Source organism: Pteropus medius, unplaced genomic scaffold, assembly GCF_902729225.1.
Source record: "Pteropus medius unplaced genomic scaffold, Ma_sr-lr_union100, whole genome shotgun sequence".
In the NCBI taxonomy this organism is placed as follows: domain Eukaryota; kingdom Metazoa; phylum Chordata; class Mammalia; order Chiroptera; family Pteropodidae; genus Pteropus; species Pteropus medius.
This window is the reverse complement of record NW_024342470.1, coordinates 1,744,430-1,765,196: the sequence shown is the minus strand read 5'-3', so window position 1 is coordinate 1,765,196 and position 20,767 is coordinate 1,744,430. Positions and strand designations below refer to the sequence as shown.

General features: G+C 39.6%; 1 protein-coding gene and 1 pseudogene across 1 annotated transcript; one reads left to right on the top strand and one right to left on the bottom strand.

Annotated features, from left to right (window-relative positions):
* Positions 1 to 6,755: 6,755 nt before the first annotated feature.
* On the top strand, positions 6,756 to 20,400 carry TMEM9B (TMEM9 domain family member B). The gene is made up of 5 exons (XM_039863541.1): positions 6,756 to 6,987; positions 9,113 to 9,204; positions 12,715 to 12,823; positions 14,698 to 14,832; positions 19,239 to 20,400. The coding sequence occupies exons 1-5, from the start codon at positions 6,883 to 6,885 to the stop codon at positions 19,392 to 19,394; spliced, it is 597 nt and encodes a 198-aa protein (XP_039719475.1). The 5' UTR covers positions 6,756 to 6,882; the 3' UTR covers positions 19,395 to 20,400.
* Positions 16,119 to 16,238, bottom strand: LOC120603295 (uncharacterized; annotated as a pseudogene).
* Positions 20,401 to 20,767: the final 367 nt, after the last annotated feature.

Here is a 20,767-nt window from a genome sequence, read left to right as displayed (position 1 = left end):
TAGCTCCCACAAAGGTAGTATTGTTCAAAGTTTTGCAGAAGGAAAAGCTAAGGCTCGGAGTAGTATAAAGACACAACTGTTTAGCAATTAAATGGACTGTCTCAATTCTCTTACTGAAATTGAAAGGTAGGATGATCATTTCCTACCAATATTATGAAAGAGATGTCTGCATTGGGTAGAAGGTTGGTTAAGCAGACCTACAAAATCATTTGTAATGACAAAATTCTTTGATTCTAGGACATCTTTGTTAAATGGCACTGTGAATCAAATGTAGTTTCTTGTTGACCGCCATCCTTACAAACAGTCTCATCAAAGACCTTTTTATTCAAGGGTCTTTTTGGCCTCTGAGAATCAGTCAGTGATTTTCCAATTTTGTAATAGAAACAATTGGGGCAATCTGAGCTTAAGGTGTCATAATCTCACTCAATGCAGTGAAATAGTTTGAATTCACGAACCAAATAATTGTTCTGGAAGACTGGGGCTGTCACATGCCTGACCAGACATAGAAAAATCTGGGTCTTTACCTGCTTTTAGTTAGTAACTTGTCCAAAGGCTCCAGCAGCCTGATGACTACATGCTTTGTTATTTCTTTCCAGCACCTTTATCACACTCTTTCCTAGACATATGCCCCTAACCAACAAATCCCAGCCGCCAAAATCAGGGAGGGGAATTCAATCCTGGCATTGCTTTTACTGGACCTGACTAGCCTCCCAATTTGTGATTAATACAGAAAACCTTTCTCCAGGGAACCCACATACTTCAATGTTGACGTACATAATCCCTGCCAATTGCCTGAACAGCAGAAGTAGGTTGGGGAGAGGAAGTGTAATTGATCTAGTAGAGATACTTTGCCAGAGGAGAGACTTGGAAGGCAAAGGGAGTCGGAATATAATCTCAACTGTGAGCCTGGGTAACAGGAATTTAACTTTGCTTTCATCATTTGGCAAACTAACGTGGGATATCTTGGGATTCTGTTATGAAATGCTGTACATTTTGGATATACTGGATGACCTTGTACTTGAGGGAGCTGCTATATTTTGAAAATGGATAAGGACCTGAGAATTTGGTGCTGGGACTGACCATTTGAGGAAGCAATTACTCTGTCTTGAAGGTTCTATAGAGACTATCCCCCACGTCTGAATTCATAATAGTTTCTCTGTGATATATAGGAATCAGTTGGGGAATAGAAAGTATATTAAAGTGAACAGGTTTCATAAAGACCAATTAGACCACAGGGGTGTATGAAAAGGGCCTCTTCTAAGGTCTGAATAAGGGCAGCCAGAGAGGAGGATCCAGGTGTGTAGAATTTCAGAAATAGTAAGGCTCAGTCTCAGCAGGTAAGGGATGAGGGGAAGGACAGGAATTGAAGAGTGACAATAAAAAGGAAGGAAAAATGGGGGTGGGAATCTCAGCATCAGCCTAAATTGACTCCATTACTGGGATTCATATCTGTCCGTGTATACCAGAAGCCTGTAGGGTGGACCAGTTGGAGCCTATGTGTTTGAGGGACTGAGCAGCATCCTGGGAAGAGCAAGCCAGTCATACATATCTGTAGTGCCTCCTTCCCCATTCTCACTCTCAGATGATGACCTTGTTTTCTGCTTCGTTCATGAAATAATAAGAACATTCACCACTCGCACATCTACCCTCTAACTGGCATCTATATGCGGATATTCAGCTTTCCCTTCTGTTATCATGTTACCATAGCATAATACCCAAATACTGTACAACTTATTGTCTTCTCCTCTAGAATCTTAGTTCTAAGAGGGTAGAGAGTTTTGTCTTTTTTATACACTGATGTATACCTAGTACCTAAAATAGTGTTTGCCACATAAGTGTACAACAAATAGTTGAATGAATGAACACTGACTACCAGGCCAGCAGGCAGGAGTTTAGAGAATTTTTCTCCAAGGAAACTTAGCTCTCCTTCCAAGAGAAAAGACCTGTCTTGAGTTGGAGATCTTGAGGACCCTAAGTATTATGTTTTCAAAATTCTTTGAAAAAGCACCTACAATAAGAAATTCCAATTTGATGAGATTGATCCAGTATATAATATGTATACATGGAGTATGTGTGTGAAACTAAAATTTCACAAAATAATTTCCTTTTTGTGTGTGACGTGTTCAGTATCTGTCATTAGGAGGCGGGGCGGAAATGTTAGCTGCAACTGATTAGATTGATTTCATAAACCACTAGTGGGGCTGCAACCATAAGTTTAAAAAATACTGTAGTGTGTCCGAATTACAAGCCCCATCTATATACACAGAGCTTCCATCAGCTTTCTAATGCCTCACTCTTACATCGAATGAATAGCCAAGGATCTCCAGACACTTCAGAAATGTCTTAAGTGAGCTTTTTACCCAGCTTTGAAGGGTAGAAAAGACAGAAAGAAAGACTGCAAAACTCAACACAGACAATTCAAGAAACAAAACATTAGAAGTATCCTCATAGAAATAAGATATTACAGCACCCAGATGAACAGAATGCTGTTTAAAAGAGTGGGGGGAGGTGGACAAGAAAGGGCCCTAAGAAATTTAAAACATGATAACAGAAATGTAAAAATTCAAAAGAAGAGTTGTATTATGGAAATCTTTCAGAAAAACAGAGGTAGAAATGGGGGGAAGAAATGATAAATTATCCTAGAACAAAAGCTGTGCAGTAGGCTGAGAACCAGTCCAGAATGGAGGATGACGGACTCCTGGAGAGTTGTCTCCAATTTAAAAACTAAACTTATAGGCTACCTGATATGTTTGAATGTATTGAGTGGAGGGTTTGGGATAAATTAATTATACGTATTTGAATGCTAGGTACTTAAGCATGGAAAAAGAAGTAATAGTTCAATTAAAAAATGTGATATTATGCTAATTGTATAAACTATGAATAATATGCACAGTCATAATAAATGAATAGTGATTTACCTAAGCAAGGTGAAATAGATATATTGAGGGATGGGAAATGAAGAAATAATACATATGTTTATGAGAGGGCATTAAAATATAAATATATAGTTTATTTCCTATAGCAAGAAGTAAAATAATAGACCCAACTGAAAAGTCAAGAACTAGTACTATAAGGATGTAAAGAAATATGGAGATAAATTCCAGAAGAGATAGCTAAAGGAAAAAAAAATGTCTCTGGAGAGTAGAAATTGAGAGTATAGAGGGCTGGGACAGGGTCTGCTGTGAAATACTATTTGATTTTTTTAAAACTATACTGGTAAAAATGAAAATGAATACAAATAATGTAGCATTTCATTTGTTTGAAAATCTTGGTCAGAAAGGACAGACTTTTTTTTTTCCAAGTATTTCCTTAAGACATTGGGAAACCAACAATACTGATTTAGCACCTCTCTGAATGAAACCTTAAAAATTCTCTGCTTTGGTACTAAACTTGTGTTGCTGTTATTTTAGGAACTGCAGTAACTTGTTAGCAATAGGGACACCAGAATCTCTAGTAACAGAGATATTCTGGCCTCATACATTGTCATCATGGTGGACACCAGCAACTGATGGTGTGGCGCACTTCCGCGGCTTTACAGGCAGCAGCAAACAAAATCTAAAGGGGCCAAGTAGGGGAGAGCATCCTGGTGGTGCATGGAGTAAAAGAGAGGGCTCATCATATAGGATAATCCCAGATACGCTTAGAAATAACCTGAAGAACTCTGTGTTTGTGCCTCCTGCCATAACCACTAGAGGCACAATCAAGGAAACCACCATCATTGATGTTGTGCATGACTCCATCTGTTCTCCTGACCTGGTGTGGACTGGGAAAAGTGCTGAGTAGATCAGATAGGATGGGGTGGAGAAATATGAAAGAAGCATCCAGAGAGCTATTTGATCACTGGAAGGGAAAGTGGGTGGGGGACTGCAGACAGAGCTGGCAAAACCTTTGTCCCAGATACATAAATTGTCACTTCCTAACCTTCTGACTTCCACACTTAAATTTAGAGAAGGCTCTTCTTACTCTCCTGACCATCCCCCACGAGGGTATGTTTCAGGCCTCACAAAGAAGTGAGAGGGCCACCAGGGAATGTTTCAGGCCTCACAAAGAAGTGAGAGGGCCCAGATCCAGTGAGAAGGTGCACTCGAGCCTGTGTTACTCCTTAAAAGGAATGAAGTAGGGAAGCCTAGTCACAAGGAAGCAAGGAAAAGGGAGGGGTAGAGTGGACACTGACTAAGGTCAGCCTTGCCTGTAAACAGAACACTGTGACCCAAAGATCTAGGAAGAGCCAAGGTCAGAAATCTCCTCTTTCCTATCATGGTGCCCCAGATCCCATCTATACTTTGGGCATCTCAGCTTTGCCCTCTTGTGGTCAGAAAAGAATTAAGTAAAGATTCAAGTAGGTACCTGATTCTTTGAGAATGACTAGAGGAGCCTCTCCCATTTCCCTTTTCCAGGTCTCCACAAACATTTACTGGTTTTTACTATATCCCAGTCTCCAGGTACAAAGATAATAGGCAAGGTCCCTACCCTCAAAGAATTCGAAATATTTTGGTAGAGGTTGGTAATATAGAGGCAGATATGAAAACATAGTTTTACCATAATGGGGTAAATTAGGAAAGAGGTCTGCACAAACACAGAAAGGAGTACTCTTAAATCAGGGAACTCTTTCTAGCTTAGAAAACCCCTGACCTAAAAGTAAGAGTTATCTGGATATGAGCAGGGCAAAACAAGAAGAATTGACCCCTCCACTTCTATTGCATCAGCTAAAATTACATTCATTTGTTTTTGTTTTTTTGACGGACATATACCTCCCCCAAACCCTTGGCTCTAGTTGTGCCAGTTGTTTCCTGTCATCCCTCTCCTTACCCAGGCCTCTTCAGTCTCCAGTGATGAAACCATCTTATAGTCACACTCCACTCATGGCAGCCACATTCTATATTCTAGAACAGCAATGCCTAATACAAATATTAAAATTTCTAATAGCCATATTTAAGAACAAGTGAAATTTAATGTATTTTATTTAACCCAATGTATCCAAAATATTGCAACTTTACTATAAAAACATTTAGATTTTTCTTGTACAAAGTCTTTGAAATCCATGTATATTTTACACTTACAGTATATCTCAATTTAGACTAGCCATATTTCAAGTGCTCGATTGCCACATGTGGCTGGTGCCTACTCTGTTGGACAGTGTAACTCTAAAATTCTGCCTACATTGAGTGTACTTGGTGTTTCTTCATTAAATAGATGGGGCCTGTCAGGCATTACTATATATTTCCTCTAAGCCTCTGTACCATCAAGGCCCCGAGAACAATTCTGAAGAAGGAAGAGGTGGCCTATGAGGTTCCAGCCAGAGTGAGCACTCCCTTTAGATGCTAGACCTAGTCAATTAACCCCAAATTGATCCCAAACTTGTTGATAAGTTAACTTTTAGCAATCACAGATCCACAGTGCCTCATAGACACATTTGACCCCAGTTTGTCCTCTGGCCAGCAGAACACCCACTATAGAGACTTGATATTTCAGGAACGTTATGACATCTTCATAGCGTAGCCTGGAGGGGCTTTGGTGAAAGGTCGTCTAGTCCTGCCCCTCTGGTTCTAGTTGGGACTGGGCACCACTTGCCACTTAGGACTGAAAGGGGCTAAATATATTTGGTGCAATATCAGACACCTTCCACTGTTAGATTCTAGTATCAACAAGAAACATGGGAGAGAAATGCAGTCTGTTAATTAAAACATTTCCACAAACTAGTAGAGGACCGCCTTTAAAAAATGTTTATGAAACACAGGTATTCCATGGGAGCAGAATTTGAAATTCATAGAAAAAGACTTCAATCTCATATTGAGCCAAAAACCAGAGGCCGAGAAAGGTGAAGTGTTTTGCCCAAAGTCATTCAGCAAATCCGTAGTGGATGTGTGATGAGCCCTGTATTCTTTCCACTACCTCCGCCCGTCCCCCGCCCGCGTCCCCACTAACTGAAAAATATTTTAGAGACACTGCGCCATATCCTAAATTCCCTGCAGTGGATGATCCACACTGACGGGCCAGGGCTTCCCCCTGACTTTGGGGGCCAGATGCCCCTGAATAGGACTGTAGCGCTGCCATCCTCCACCTTCTGGAGTCCCGGGCAGAAAAGGCTACTACGGCGGTTCTTTCGCCAACTCTCTTTCCCGAGTCCAACCTGGCCCAGGCCGGCCCCGCCGCTGTGGTCCGGTTCCTGGCGGCACGTTGGATCAAGGCAGCCAGCTCCCCGCAAGCGGGGAGCCCCAAGCGGAGACCACACCTGCAAAGGCAGCTCACAGAGATTGTGCCGGGAATGGCATCCTGGAGGCGCGCAGGCGGCAGGTTAGTACCCAAAGTGCCCGAGACGACCCCCAACTCTCTGACTGGGGTGGGTTTTCTAAGAAGGGATGGCTCGGCCAGCCCCTTAACCGTCTCCACGCCTAGCACCCGCCCGATCTGTGCCAGCAGGGATGGGTCGCCCTCTCAACAATTTCTGCGGCGTAGGCTCACTTCGGCCTTGCAGGGGTCGCTGGAGGGTGGCTGGGGGTCTCCCTGGGTGGGAAGACTTCTCAACGCACCGGCGGTCCAGAACCGCCGCTGCTTCTGCGCCCAGGATAAATATCCTTATTCCTCAAAGCTCTGCTCGGCCGAGGTTGGCTCCCCGAGAGAGCCCGCTTGGGTGCCCGGGCCGAGCGTAGGCCTGGCTGCGCCGGCACCGCGCAGCCTCGGGCCCTTCGCACCGGGAACCGTTTCCGGGGCGGATGCTTTTCGTACTTGATCCGGCGCAGCCTGTGACGCGAAGGCCTAGGCGGAAGTACTTGCGGAAGAGCCTGAGCCGAGCTTGAACCTAGTCGGGAACAGGTCTCGGCGGGGGGTGTCTCCGAGCTGTGGGGTGTCTCCAAGCTGTGGGGGCTGCTGGATCTCGCAGCGATGGCGACCCCCTGGGGAGGCCTCCTTCGTCTTGGCTCCTTGCTCAGCCTGTCCTGTCTGGCGTTGTCGGTGCTGCTGCTGGTGCAGCTGTCAGATGCCGCCAAGGTGAGTCCCGCCCAGCCAGCGCTCCACACAGGAGCTCTTCCCCTGCCTCCGGCCTGGCGGGGGTCTGTCAGTCTGCTCCCCACCCCATTACTCTCCCAGCTCTGACAGCCCGACCCCTGGCTTCGCAGCCCTGGCAAACCCTACCCATGAGCCTCCAGACTGTCTGATAGCATTCTCGCCCTTTTACCCTTACAGTCTGAGCGCCACCGCCCCGACACCCACCCCCCAGCTCAGACTGTACTCTCTTCTTTCCCGCCCTGATACCTCGCTGGAGCCCGCAGCTCCACCCAGCCCTGACAGTGCCCGCAGCCTGGGCAGCTCCACCCAGCCCTGACAGTGCCCGCAGCTCCTGCACCTCCTCGGCATTTTCCTTCCCAGTCTCGACAGCACCCACCTCAAACTTTACAACCTTGACAATTCTGGGAGCCTTAAACTTGAACTTTCTACCCTTAAGCACCACTCTCCACCAGCCTCACAGACCACCACCCTGCCTGCATTCTCCAAACCAAAATGATAGAAAGCCCCCATCTCACAGAAGTCTTGCCTCTAAGGACTAACTTAACTCATCCTTGTGCAGATTCCTTTCCCATTGCGGGAACTTGCCCTCCTGGCAGCCTTCCTTCCCAACTGGACCTACAGAGTCCCTCTCACCAGCCTAATATCCTCACTTAATTACCTCCAGGGCCTCTTGGCCCCTTTCTTGTTTTCCCTTTAACCGATAATTTACTGGGAAGGGAGGATCCAAACTGCAGGAGAGGTGAGTTGTGGCCTTCTCCCCTGCTCCATTTCTTGGCTCTTCTAGTCTCCTCATGCTGCCTTCTAGCCACCTTCATGCCCCTATCCTATAGACCTGCCCTGACTCCATACACACTTGTGCTTCCTGCTTGATGAGCTAGCTGGCTTATTGGGGAAAACAGAAGGAATTCACATACATATGATGGGACAACAGAATGACATTTGCATTTTTCTAAAAAAGTAGGAGTTTTATAATATTTTTAAATAAAGGGGTTGAGAAAGACAGGTTACAGACAGATCAGGGGGATTTGATCAGGGGTTCTTGATCAGGGATTCTTTTTGAAATCTTCCCTACCTCTCACAAGAAACAGAAACAGCAGCAAGTCTCCTGACTTTCAAAACTGCTGGCACCCTCTGCATATCTCCTGTCTCCACTTTAGGTAGTGTATTGTAATCGTGTATTTATTTCTCAGTCTCCTTTACTAGGGCGTGTCCTAAATTACTTATCTGAATCTACCTCGTTGAGCACAGGTTCTGGCACCGAGCAAATTCTCATTAAGTAGTTGCTGAATGAGCAAATGAATTGTCAGTAATAGTTCTTCCAGACATACCATATTTAGGAGCAGTGCACCTGGTCCTCTGGAGATTAATGAATGACTGCCTTCTCAGAAAAATCCCCCTTTGCTGAGGAAGCATCTCCTACTCCCCCTATTCATTTATTAGTCACCTCCTCCACCTCTTGAAATTTACTTTATTGGTAGTTGTCCTCTCTGTCTACCAAGGATTAGAAGCAAAATTTCCTGTGAAGCGTAGAACAAATTGATCTCAGCTAAACTCGAGCTATTTCCCTTATGTACTTCCTTTCTAATTGTAGCTGAGTGCCTCTAATACTTCATCCCTTCTATAGGACTCTGGCCCAACCCCTTTATCCACATTAATATGTTTCTACTAAAGGGTGGAAGGATGGATAGGGTGGATAGAAGAATTGTGACTTGTTTTTTGAATAATTTTCAGTATGATTCATCCCCCATCCTTTTATAATCTGCATTCTTATTTGCAGGCACAGCTATCCATCTACTGCGTCTTTCTACTGGCTGATAGATGGTGATGTTAGTACAATTTGATTGTCCCCTGACCCATAAATCTGATTAATAAGTCACAGATCATGTACTAGGAGTTATTTCAAAATGATTTTAGGTAATGTATAATGATTCAGTAGCATTACCAAAAAGAACTTGTGGCTTTTAAAAACTTGTATCTCTCAAAGTTATTTAAAGTTTTAAGTAAATGGTTTTAGGGGATGCTTAGCAAAATGTATGTGGTACAGTTTTTTAAAATGTTGATGATACACCTGTCAACAAGCTATACTAAGTTTCCATTTTGGTTACAGAATTGCGAAGATGTCCGATGTAAATGTATTTGTCCTCCCTATAAAGATAATCCCGGGCATATTTATAATAAGAACATAACCCAAAAAGATTGGTAAGTATTCTGGATTACTGAATTACCTGTCAGATTTCTTTCCGTCGTCATCACTGTTAGCCCAGAATGTTCATCCAATGTGTTGTTTTCTTTTTAAATATTCTTTTAAGCAAAAGTGTCAAATTCCATTTCCGATTGGAAGAAGGGAGAGGCCCTGAGTGCATGACGGTAAGCATAAAGGAATATAGCAAAACACTAAGTCCCGGGAAGAGAGGGTTTTCTGTGGGAATGGGGCTGAGTTTGTGCCACCTAAACTACCCATAGCTACTTTCCTGTCCCCCTTAAATTTTGGTCCTCCCTCTTGCTTTTCAGTGGAAAGTAAGCAAGTCTCATTTATCTGTGCTATAATTTTTACAACTTCCATGTTTTGATGATGTATTGCCAAATATAGAAGACTATGTTTAAAAGTGTCAGAAGGCTCAGGAAGAAATAGGAATGAGTCATGTGTATGAGAATTTCCCAATTGGTGTGCCATGAATAGATTATAGATGTGCTAAGATACTGATCCATTCAGATTTGGGGTAATCAGGAAGGCCTGTGATGATTGCGATCCTGACTAGCTAGTCACCAGCAGCCTTCTCTTTTATCTCAGTGGACTTTACAAATGATAGTTTTTCTACATGTGCCATAAAATGGTTGGGAAGCAGTTGTATTGTAGCAGAATGGATGGGCTTCTTCCCATGGAATTGTAATGTTTTATGATTTGTAGCAGTAACCATGGCAGAAGATTACAAGGATAGGCATAGAAGAAAAATAGTCCCAAATGCTCCATACTTTCACATGTATTCAATTTCACAGCTAAACAGCCTGTACAAGTTTGAAAGCAAAATTAAATTCATTCGATTATGATATTCCAAGCTGACTTTGAAAAAGAAAAGGCATTCTTCGAGCATGTTTCATTTTTCTGATGTTATTGTCTATTCTTCCCATCTTGTTTCAGTCTGATACTTGGTAATTGTATATTTGATAACTTCTTGTGAACTTCCACTTAAACTGTCTCATTACAAAGTGATTACAGGTTTTATATCAGCAGGTTTTATCTTATATCTTACAGGTTTTATATTCTTACAGGTTACTTTATATAAGAAAGCTCAAATTTTTAAGTTATTTTTTTCAGATTTTTAAAAATTTTATTTTATTATTAGTTTCGAGTATACAGTACATTGGTTAGACATTTATACAGTTTATGAAATGATTCTCCTGATTACTCTTTCTTTCCTCTGGCTCTATACCTACCCATTACATTACTGCTGACTGCATTCCCTATGCTGTGCTCCCCATCCCCGTGACCAGCTATCAACTATTATTTCTATAAATTTTCCAAATATATTGAGCACTTACAGTTTATTCTGTTATCAGTAATAGAATATGATGCCTATTATTTGGCAAATGAACTCACTGTTTAGCACTAATCTTTTCACTGACTTTGTTGTTCCAGGTTCAGACAGAACCATATGTCATTCATCCTTGGTTACTGGTCAAAAGAGGGACCTTTGAAAATAAACAGTTGAAAACAAGTCTTGGTTTGGACTTTTCTTCCCTCTCTCCCTTGCTTCCTTCCTGCGCTTAGTCTTTCATTGAGGATAGGTTCCCAGTCATCACTGAAAGTTTTTAACTAGCAGAAGGGTAGGCAAGTTATGATTAGTCGCCGTGTTATGGTTTTACAAGGCCTCCAATATCTATCTGGCCCTAGATATAATTTTTACCTTCTGGCCTCCATTTTATCCAATTGTTAGCTTTACTTCTTTATTGACTTCTGCTGTGTGACTTAAAAGTTTGAGTTCTCTGGTTTGTGTTTGGGGCGTTATTTAAAGCCAGTAATGTCCTCCTGTTGGCACTAGGGGGAGGTGTTGCCTAGTCCTAAAGTGATTGAGTTCTGTATTTGGGTTCTGTTTACTGGCCTGTGAGAACCAACGTTCTTGCTTCCTCTCCCACCCCGCACAACTTTTTACACAGTACTCAGTATTTATTCATTATTAAACGGTATTTTTACTTCAAAATAAACACTCAGTACTCAACACTTAGATTTCCAAGTATTCCTAGGTGTTTTTACTAAGGCTTCTAAAGTTGAAAGAGGAAACTAAATAGGAGATGTGTCATTTTCCTGTGTATTTCAGAGAGATACAGACTGGCTGATGTAGAAGTCAGAAGCCTTAGATTCTGGTCCTTTTAACTACTAACTTATTTTGTGATCTGTGCAGATGACCTCTCTGAGACTGCTGGGCTGGATGAGCTCTGATTCTGAGATAGATACACCTGTAATAAGATTTAGCTTCTTCTGCCCATTTTATGCATGCATGCAGCTGGATACACTCCTGGTCTTCTATATGTTCGGAACAGATATCACACACTTGTATGTTGTAGGACCTAACTCTTATTTGAAATTCTACCAGTGGAGACTTATTTTTTCATTATATACTACCTTTGTTAAAATTAAATTACCTGTTAAATATACTGATTGAACATTTATCATTTATGCCATGTTGGGTTTTCTTATGCCATAGCTTAGAGAGAGTGGAACACAAAAATATGTTTTGATTGGGCAAAGGGAAAGAATCAGCCTAGAGCATTGGGTGTCCCCAAGAAGGATGGGTGGAGCGAGACAAGAAGCTACTATAGCAGAGTTCCTGTGGCAGCTGGAAATGCTTAAGAGAGAGATGACAAAAGGGAAGAAAATTGCCCAGCAGCTGGCTAGAGGACAGGAAAGCTTTGCCTACTTTAGCTGAAGGTGATCAGAGTCGTAGGCTCTGGGGAGAGAAATAACTTAATCATTTCCTAGACTTGACAGATTTCTGGGAAAAGCTTTTTCTGATAGAATTGGTTTTTCATAAGCCATAAATAAGTAGCCTGGAAAATGGGGAAAAATAAACAAACAACAACATCCAACAACAAAACATTCAGCCTTTTATTTTTTATATATTCCAAAGTAATGTTTTCATTTTAAAATATTTTCTTTGTCCTAATCCTCCTCCTTCATGCCTTTTCAATAGATATTTGCTCATTAAGAAAAGTAACTGTTTCTTACTGTAGCTTTGAGTGTTCAGGTTTCAGAATTTCAGAATTTACCAGCTGTTAAGTTTTATTAGGTATTCATATACCACACTGTGGCAGTTAAGAATGATGTTAATTCATAAAAGAGATAATCTCATATTTGAACAGTGCCCAGGTCATTTTAAACCATTTAAAGCAGTTTTGCTTGGTAACTGAACAAGTCTGAATAGGACTTGATCTGCTAAGTAGTTTTTGATCCCATTTGGGATTTTTCAGGTGATTTTTAACTGTTAACAGTAGTACCTTTGAAAATAGTTACTATGTATGTCTTTATGGTTTTTAAATCTTACCAAATTGCTGATAGTAAGAGAGGAAACAGTTTCACTTTCCTTATTTTTTGTTCCTTGTATTCTTTCATTGAGTAAATTCTGTGATTACTCTGAATTTCAGGAAAGTTTCGATCAGTGTGAATAGAAAATCCAGCTAGACTTAAGCAGTATCTTATGTTTGTGTTTTTAGCGATTGCCTTCACGTTGTGGAGCCCATGCCTGTGCGGGGGCCTGATGTGGAAGCATACTGTCTACGTTGTGAATGCAAGTATGAAGAAAGAAGCTCTGTAACAATCAAGGTAAAAAAAAAAAAAATCCATCTTTTTTGCTTCTAGAATATTTCTTGATGGTGTGAAGCCAAGAAAGAAAATTTTGGACATCTGAATTGTTTTCATTACCTAAACTACTGCTCTTCCCCACCATCCCCCTTTACCCTCTTCTTCCTCATCTCCAACCTCCACCCCAAAAGGAACAGTGGGCCTGCTCTCTGCCTACATCATTGAGATGTTTTGTGGATTAATTAGGATATGTTAGATAGGTATATGTGAAACAGCACAAAAAATGCCCTATGTGTAATTAGCATATCCCAGAAAAATATCCCAGCTTCTCTGTGGGTCATGTATGCCAAAGGCTAGTGAGAGAACAATGTGATTTGGCTCTCTTCTTCCTGCCCTCTCAACCTTTAGAAAAAATTATTTAGCGACTCTTCTAGAAACATCATTTCTGGATTTTAAGATTTCTTTTCTTTATTTGCTATATAAAATAGAATGTAGATCACTTTTACCACCATTTGGACCTCTAATGAGTTCAGTTACTTTATTGTGGTAATGGTTCTTCTCCTAGTTTTTTTCTTTTTTTGTATGGAGCTTCCCATCCCTTTACTAAAAAGAGGCTTCACAGAGAATATGAGGTGGTCAGCTGTAACAGTTACAAAGATTTCTGTTGTGACTGACCCTGTGGGAGAGCTCCTGCACCAGCAAGGTGCTGTCCTATAGGGAAATCTTACTGCACTTTATTTTAAATAGAATCTTTGATGTACACTTTATAAACCCTAAAAGTCACTCAGAGTAAGTGTACAATTCTATAAATTTTAGCAAATTTAGAACCAATCTTTTTAAAATCCATTTTTAGAGCATTCCCATCACACCAAAAAGATCCCTCGTGCCTATTTATAGTTAATCCCATTCCTCCTCCCAGCCCTAGACAATTACTGTTCTGCTTTGCATCTCTACAGGTCTGGACATTTCATATAAATGGAATCATACAATATTTGGTCTTCTATGACTAGTTTCTTTCACTTAACATGTTTTTGAGGTTTATACATGTTGTAGCATGTGTCAGTACTTAATTATACCACATTTTATTTATCCATTCATCAGTTGATGGACATTTGGATTATTTCCAGATTTTTACTATTATGAATAATGCTGTCATGAATATCTGCGTACATGTCTTTGTGCGGATATGTTTTCCTTTCTCTTGGGTAGATTCCTTAAAGAGGTAAGTTTATGTTTAACTTTTAAAAGACTGCCAGGGATAGACAAGAAAAGAAAAAAAAATAATAAAAGTAAAAAAATAAAAGACTGCCGGATTGTTTTCCAAAATGGTTGTACCATTTTACGTTCCCTCCAGCAACATATGAGGATTCGGTTTCTCCACATTCTCACTAACATTTGGTATTGTCTGACTTAATTATAGCCATTGTAGTGGCTCTTAACACACAGATTAAAATCTCAAGGAAATCACTGGCCTAAAACATATTTTTGTATATCTAAATTGATCTAAAAGAGTATTCTGTTGAAATTCAACTGAATTACATTTTGTCAGGGTTCCTTTAATTGGTCTTGACAGCAGTGCTGCTGAATCTAGGACACTGTATTCAAGTGAGAAAGAAAACTGCTGTGCTAGCAGTGGTGACAGATGATTAGCAGTAAGTGGAGACAGAGTTTTGAAGACTCACAAAAAAATCCCAAAGACAAAATGCTTTCTTTCTTCTTTTTCTTTAATACCTTGGTGAAGAGTTGAGTTTGTTTCTTATGTTGGAATCTGGTGTGTATAGAAATCCTTTATGCTTAGCAGATAGATCAGTCTTCACTGTGGCTTTACTATTATTATACAAAATTCTGATTTCTTGGCTTGAACAGAGATGTAACTTATTTTCAATTTCCTTTAGGTTACCATTATAATTTATCTATCCATTTTGGGCCTTCTACTTCTGTACATGGTGTATCTCACTCTGGTTGAGCCCATACTGAAGAGACGCCTATTTGGACACTCACAATTAATACAGAGTGATGATGACGTTGGGGTAAGTTTTCAGCATGCCCTAGATATTCATGGTCTCTGTCATCTGATATAAAGTGCAAGTGAAAAATAGTCACATAGAGATGTTCATGTGCTAGAGCAGATCCTCAACTAGAGAAGCTAAAGACAGTTCTAATTTTAGTATATGTTTCCTTACGAGGAAATTGCTCTGTAGAGCCATAAATATGGTGGTTTAAACTAATGATCCTTGGTGAGTGTGCTGTACAAGGCCTTGCCCTTCAGTACCAAGGGCACAATGTGCATTGCCTTTCCCTGTTTACATTGAGAAAAGCATCCGAGATAGTTTTCTTCCTAAGCTCCTGACTGAACACCTTTCCTGTCAGCATCACCAAATATCATAGAAGGTAAAGAGGCTTTAGTGAAGGGCAGCATGAAGACTGCAATTTTCTTTTCTAATGAAATGCAGCTTGATAACCTGCTGATGTTTTATATTTTCTGTTATCCTTCTTTCAAAAAAATTTTGTGATCTTTAACTCTAGAGAAAAATAAAACCATCACTCCGGATTCTCTTCCTATCTTTAAAACACTTTTATATTTGTTCACATAGTTGGTATAATTAGTGTATAAATTGTTTTGTGGTCTCCTTTTTGTGCTAACATTACGTCATTACAAAATGTCCAGAAATTGACATGGTCCATAAATTTGTTATTTAGTATAGCTGAGAGAATTATATTGTTTGTTTTGTCATTAGCCTGTTTGGGCAGGTTTCCAAATTTTCCACTACTGCCTACATACCTAACTACCTACCTACATACACACATACATAATTTTTTTAGAAATTACTTTTTACTTTGGATTACTTTATTGGACTATGTTCCTTAAAGTGGATAAAATTCAGCAGAGTTTAAGAACCGATTCCAAAAGCTAAAACCAGGGTGAGCACCTGCCAATCATAGTCAAAAGTCCTTTTGTTCTGGAATGGTTTTTGTGGATTTATTGGGAAAAGATGGGAAAGGGGATCCTGACTGGATGGCTTGAGTTATAACTACAAACAGAACCTGCTTTTTGATCAACACATTGTTGTCTCATGAATAACAATTATGAATATTCAACTTATTGGGGCAAGATTTTTGTTTTGTAGAGCTTTCATAGAAACATCCCTACCCCTTTTTCCCTTTTATGAGTTCATATAATACATAATGAGTAACTTTATTATCAGGTACTATGCTGGGTGCTAGCAATAAAGAGATGAATAAAACAGACATGTAAAAAAATGACTAATAATAGTGTGTGTACCTTTTTAATTTAATTTTATTTATTTATTTTTAATGCCTACAGCACCTGGTCTTTCTAGGCAGTCTCCCATCCAAGTACTAATCAGGCCCGACCCTGCTTAGTTTCCAAGATTGGACAAGATCGGGCATTGTTCAGGGTGGCATGGCTGTGGACCTTTTTTATTTTTAATCATATAAACAATGCTTATTTATTTTTGAAGAATTCCAGGAGGGGACTGATGGGCTGGGATAAAGGTCAAGACTGGAGATCTGATGTGGTCAACAATCAGGCATAAGGGACTAATGGGGTGAGAGAGCTAGAAGGACAGGACGTTGTATACTAGAAGTAGTCGAGTTCCATGTTAATTCACATATAACCGGCTTTCTCAGCCTCTACAGTATTGACATTTGGGGTTGGCTAATTCTTTGTTGTAGGGGGCTGTCCACTTCATTGTAGAGTATTTAGCAGCATCCCTGACCTCTACCTACGAGATACCAATAGCATCCTCCATCCCAATCATAACGATAAAAAACGTCCACAGACATTGTCAAATGTCCCTGAGGAGTAAAATCACCTCCAGCTGAGAACTACTCACATATAAAAATGTTATGTGTCAAAGGACATATAAACCATTTCATTATAAGACACATAGATAGAAAGTCTGACTTAAACTGCATCACTTATAGTTTTAAATATCTGGTTCCTGATTTTAGGAATAGACAATATCAATGTAATACACAAAGAACATAAAAGAATTGGATGCATAAATGTGTACACAAAAACATGTAGGAAAGGCATTTGATTGGTAAGATCATGTGCTTAGTAACCTTTTCGTTCACCAGTAATTGATTCTATGTGTAAGTTGACCATTTGAAAACATTGTTTCTGAGAGCCCTGGCTGACTCTTGGATACATTAAACTGATTGCGGCCAGAAAGAGGTTTTCTGAACAGGGCTGTGAAAGGTTTTCTGATCAGGGTTGTGAATTTATGGTAACAACTCTGTACAAAAAGAAATTAAATTTCAATTACTACAATTGTTGCTTACCCAAGATAAGAATTTTTCTTTAATTATGTGCTTATAAAAATGCTTTCGTTAGATTCCTGGTTAAATTGTTTTCATTTTTTTCATTTTTGTTCAGTGTAGAGCATTTTAAATCAAGTGAGAGTTAGTACAAATAGTTAAGAAGCTCACTGCAAGCAGCCACAGTATTTACTGTATCATATATCCATGAAATATCATTGCTATTATCAAAGCATTACTTTCAAACATGTTTTGTATTTATTGTAATTTTATCAGGTGTAAAAAGAACAAACATATAAAAAGGGTAAATCTCTATTTGCATTCTCCCAGCATCCATGACTATGAGCAACTAGTTCAATCTTGTTCTGATAGGTGGAGAACAGACCGAAAGGATTACTGGTTTGTTAAATCCTTTAATTTGCTCTTTAAGATTTTTCTCCCCCTACCTTGAAAAGTAGATAACAGGACTATGAAATTGAGAGGTGCTCTGCTGATAAAGTACATCCTTCTTCCTAGTCTCGTTTATGTCAAAACAAACCAATGGTAATAATATTTTATATACAAGCCCATCATCATATTTCTATAGTGTCATTTTAATCTACCTGAACAAAATCAGTATGTTTAGACAATATGATGTGAAGTCAAGGTTAGGTGAGCTAAGCTTTGGTGTTTGTGCTATAATTGTCAGATGACCTTGGATCAGTTTATTCCCTTATAGGAAATCAAGTAATCCAACAACTTTTGCCTTCTTTCCTCACTTTGTTTTTTATGTCTTTGAAACATTTTTAACTTTATGAAATTGTTTTTATTATTTTCATTTGTAGGTTAAAAAATTTTTTTAAATAATGGGGTTTGCACAAGCTGTTTCCTAAATAAAGTGAAAAGTTGAGAGAATTTTAGTAAAGTAGGCAGGGAAAGATCCTTTATAGAAAACTCTATGAATGTCTTAGTATAAAAAGACCAATTGTTGTAACGCCATATATTATAATTGTAAATATAGTTATGTGTGTAGTTGTGTATAGCTTTCCATAGACATGCCAGCTCCTGCCTTGGATATATAATAGAGCTTTTGCAAACATGCACAGTAAAACAATATTGTTTCTTTCCTAGAGGCAAAGTTTAGCTTAAGAGATACGACTTGTGACTTGGATCCTACTTTGGAACATTTAGAAGCTTTGCTAACCGGGGTTTGGGAATAAGAGAGCAGGGAAAAGGCAAACAAAAGCCATGAATTAGTATTGAATGCTTTTTGTCATCTAGCAGCAGCTGTGTTTATATCTCATTCATAGATAGATTAGCACAGTGGTTCCTGTGTAATGGCAACAAACACCAGTGGCATTGGTTTACTTTGACCAAGATAGGTTAGTTTTCTACACAGATACCTGGATAAGCCTTCAATGACCTCTTTCCTAAGGCAGCAACTAACATGAAAGGCACTGCGTGCTCAGCAATAAAAGACTCAAGTTTTTATTGAATAGAGGTGCTGAAGAAGGAATTCCTTACTGTCCTTGGTAATAGACGGTAATTGTAGCACTTGAGCTCTGTCACTTTTCATTACAGATTGGGAAACAGTGGGGAAATGAGAAAGCTTTTGGAAACTGGTCCATTTAGTGTATGTGTTGAGGGTGTAGGGAGAAATTAAAACCAGCCAAAGTAAGATCCTCTCCATTCATCTCCCAGGGTAAATGTGGTCCCACCTGGCAAGTAACAATATAAGAGAAGTTAGGAAATTAAAAGACAGGTCTTCCCTCTGCCATAGATTAGATATATAGTATTTAATAAAGCAAGGAAAAGTCCTACTTTCTATGTCTGTAGTATCTAGATATAACATACTACTCTTTCCCCTACTCTTTAGAGGAGCTTCTCTTTCACATTAATGACCACTGTCCTTGTCTTGGTCCCTGCTTCTTAAGGGAAATGTCTTTGGAAATGATGACTCATGGGAACATTTCACAAATAACTCCTCATTGTTTATGCTACTTGAACTACCTGTTCTGCAGTTGAGTGCTTAGGAGTGCTTGGTCAAATAGGTGGTCTGTTCTTTGAAAAGTCCAACTGCTACTATTTCTGTGGCTGAATAACCACTATTTTGTGAGTGCGTTTTACACTGATCATACCTAATCTCTGATGTTCTCCATTCCTGCACTTTCAGGATCACCAGCCTTTTGCAAATGCCCATGATGTGTTGGCCCGCTCCCGCAGTCGAGCCAATGTGCTGAATAAGGTAGAGTATGCCCAGCAGCGTTGGAAGCTTCAAGTTCAAGAGCAGCGAAAATCCGTCTTTGACCGTCATGTTGTCCTCAGCTAATTGAGAATCAAATTCAAGGTAACTAGAAAGCAATGAGACACCTAGAAAAAAATTGACTGAGTTTTCCTGGGTTTTGTTTTCATACCCTGTTGATTTTGCCAACTCTTGCTGGAAAATTCAAAACCTGAAATAGAAATGTGCTTGGTATTTTTTTTTTCTTGTTAATATATTGAGACATTTTTAAAAACACACACCTCAGAGTCAGCCAATAAACCTTTTCCTATTTGTGACTTTTACAAATAAAACTAAGTCTGCCTGTAAATTATCTTGATGTCCTTTACCTGGAACAAGCACTCTCATTTTCATCACATAATTTTAACTTGGTTTTTAAGATAATTCAGGTATTTTTTTCTTTGGCGGGGGAGAGGAGAGATACGTGGGAACTGCTTAATATAACTTTTCTCAAGTCACTTTACTAAACAAACTTTTGTAAATAGACTTTACTTTCTACTTTCAAGTTTCATTTATATTTTGCAGTATAGCCATCCTCATCAAAGCCCCGACTTATTCCTTTTGAATTTTGCACTGACAATATTATCTAGGTATCTGGTTGGCCTGTAGCTGTACTTCATGGTAAACTAGATCTGAAATGCCTGCTGGCTCTTCACAAAATGCAGATTTTCTTCAAGTACTGTGATGTCTGATGCAATGCATCCTGGAACAAACTGGCCATTTGCTAGTTTACTCTAATGACTAAACATAGTCTTGGTGTGTGTGGTCTTTCTCATCTTCTAATATCTTTAAGGATGAATCCTAAGGACTTGGATACTTGCAATAAGGAAATTTTCTTTTAAACCCAAGCCTCTCTGGATTGATGACATACATTTGTCAGCATTTCTGGTCAGGTTGCGAGGCAGCTGTTTGAGCTCCAGTATGTGCAGCTTTGAACTAGCACTGGAGTTCTGGGTGCCGCCCTCTGAAAGATGTAACAGTTATTGGATAACTGGCTTTTTTTCTTCCTATGTCCTCTTTGGAATGTAACAATAAAAAAAATTTCCAAACACCTGCCAGTGTATCTACGTCTCTTAACTTTTCTCTCCTCCCTCTTTTGCTGTATGATGAACTTGAAGATGCAAAGGCATTTTGTACCCTGTTTTGAGATAACTGTTTTATACCAGTCTAATTATAAAAGATTGGTACTAAATTATCTGTGTGTGTGTGTGTGTGTGTGTGTGTAGAGAGAGAGAGAGAGAATGTATAGGTACTAAGAGTACTAAGATGGATTTCTGAAAGTATACAAATACCATTTTGATAAATTGAGAGCTTTAAAATGTATGAAGGAGGATTCTAAGAAATTCATGGCAAAAATTATATTAGTATTACATTATATTAAATTCATAAGTATGAAGTTTTAGGAGCTGTTAATGGGGTTT

Coding starts and splice junctions, on each gene's coding strand:
- TMEM9B (XM_039863541.1), top strand. CDS start 6,883: ATGGCGACCCCCTGGGGAGGCCTCCTTCGTCTTGGCTCCTTGCTCAGC. Junction 12,824..14,697: donor GAAGCTCTGTAACAATCAAG/GTAAAAAAAAAA, acceptor AATTTCCTTTAG/GTTACCATTATAATTTATCT. Junction 14,833..19,238: donor AGAGTGATGATGACGTTGGG/GTAAGTTTTCAG, acceptor CTGCACTTTCAG/GATCACCAGCCTTTTGCAAA.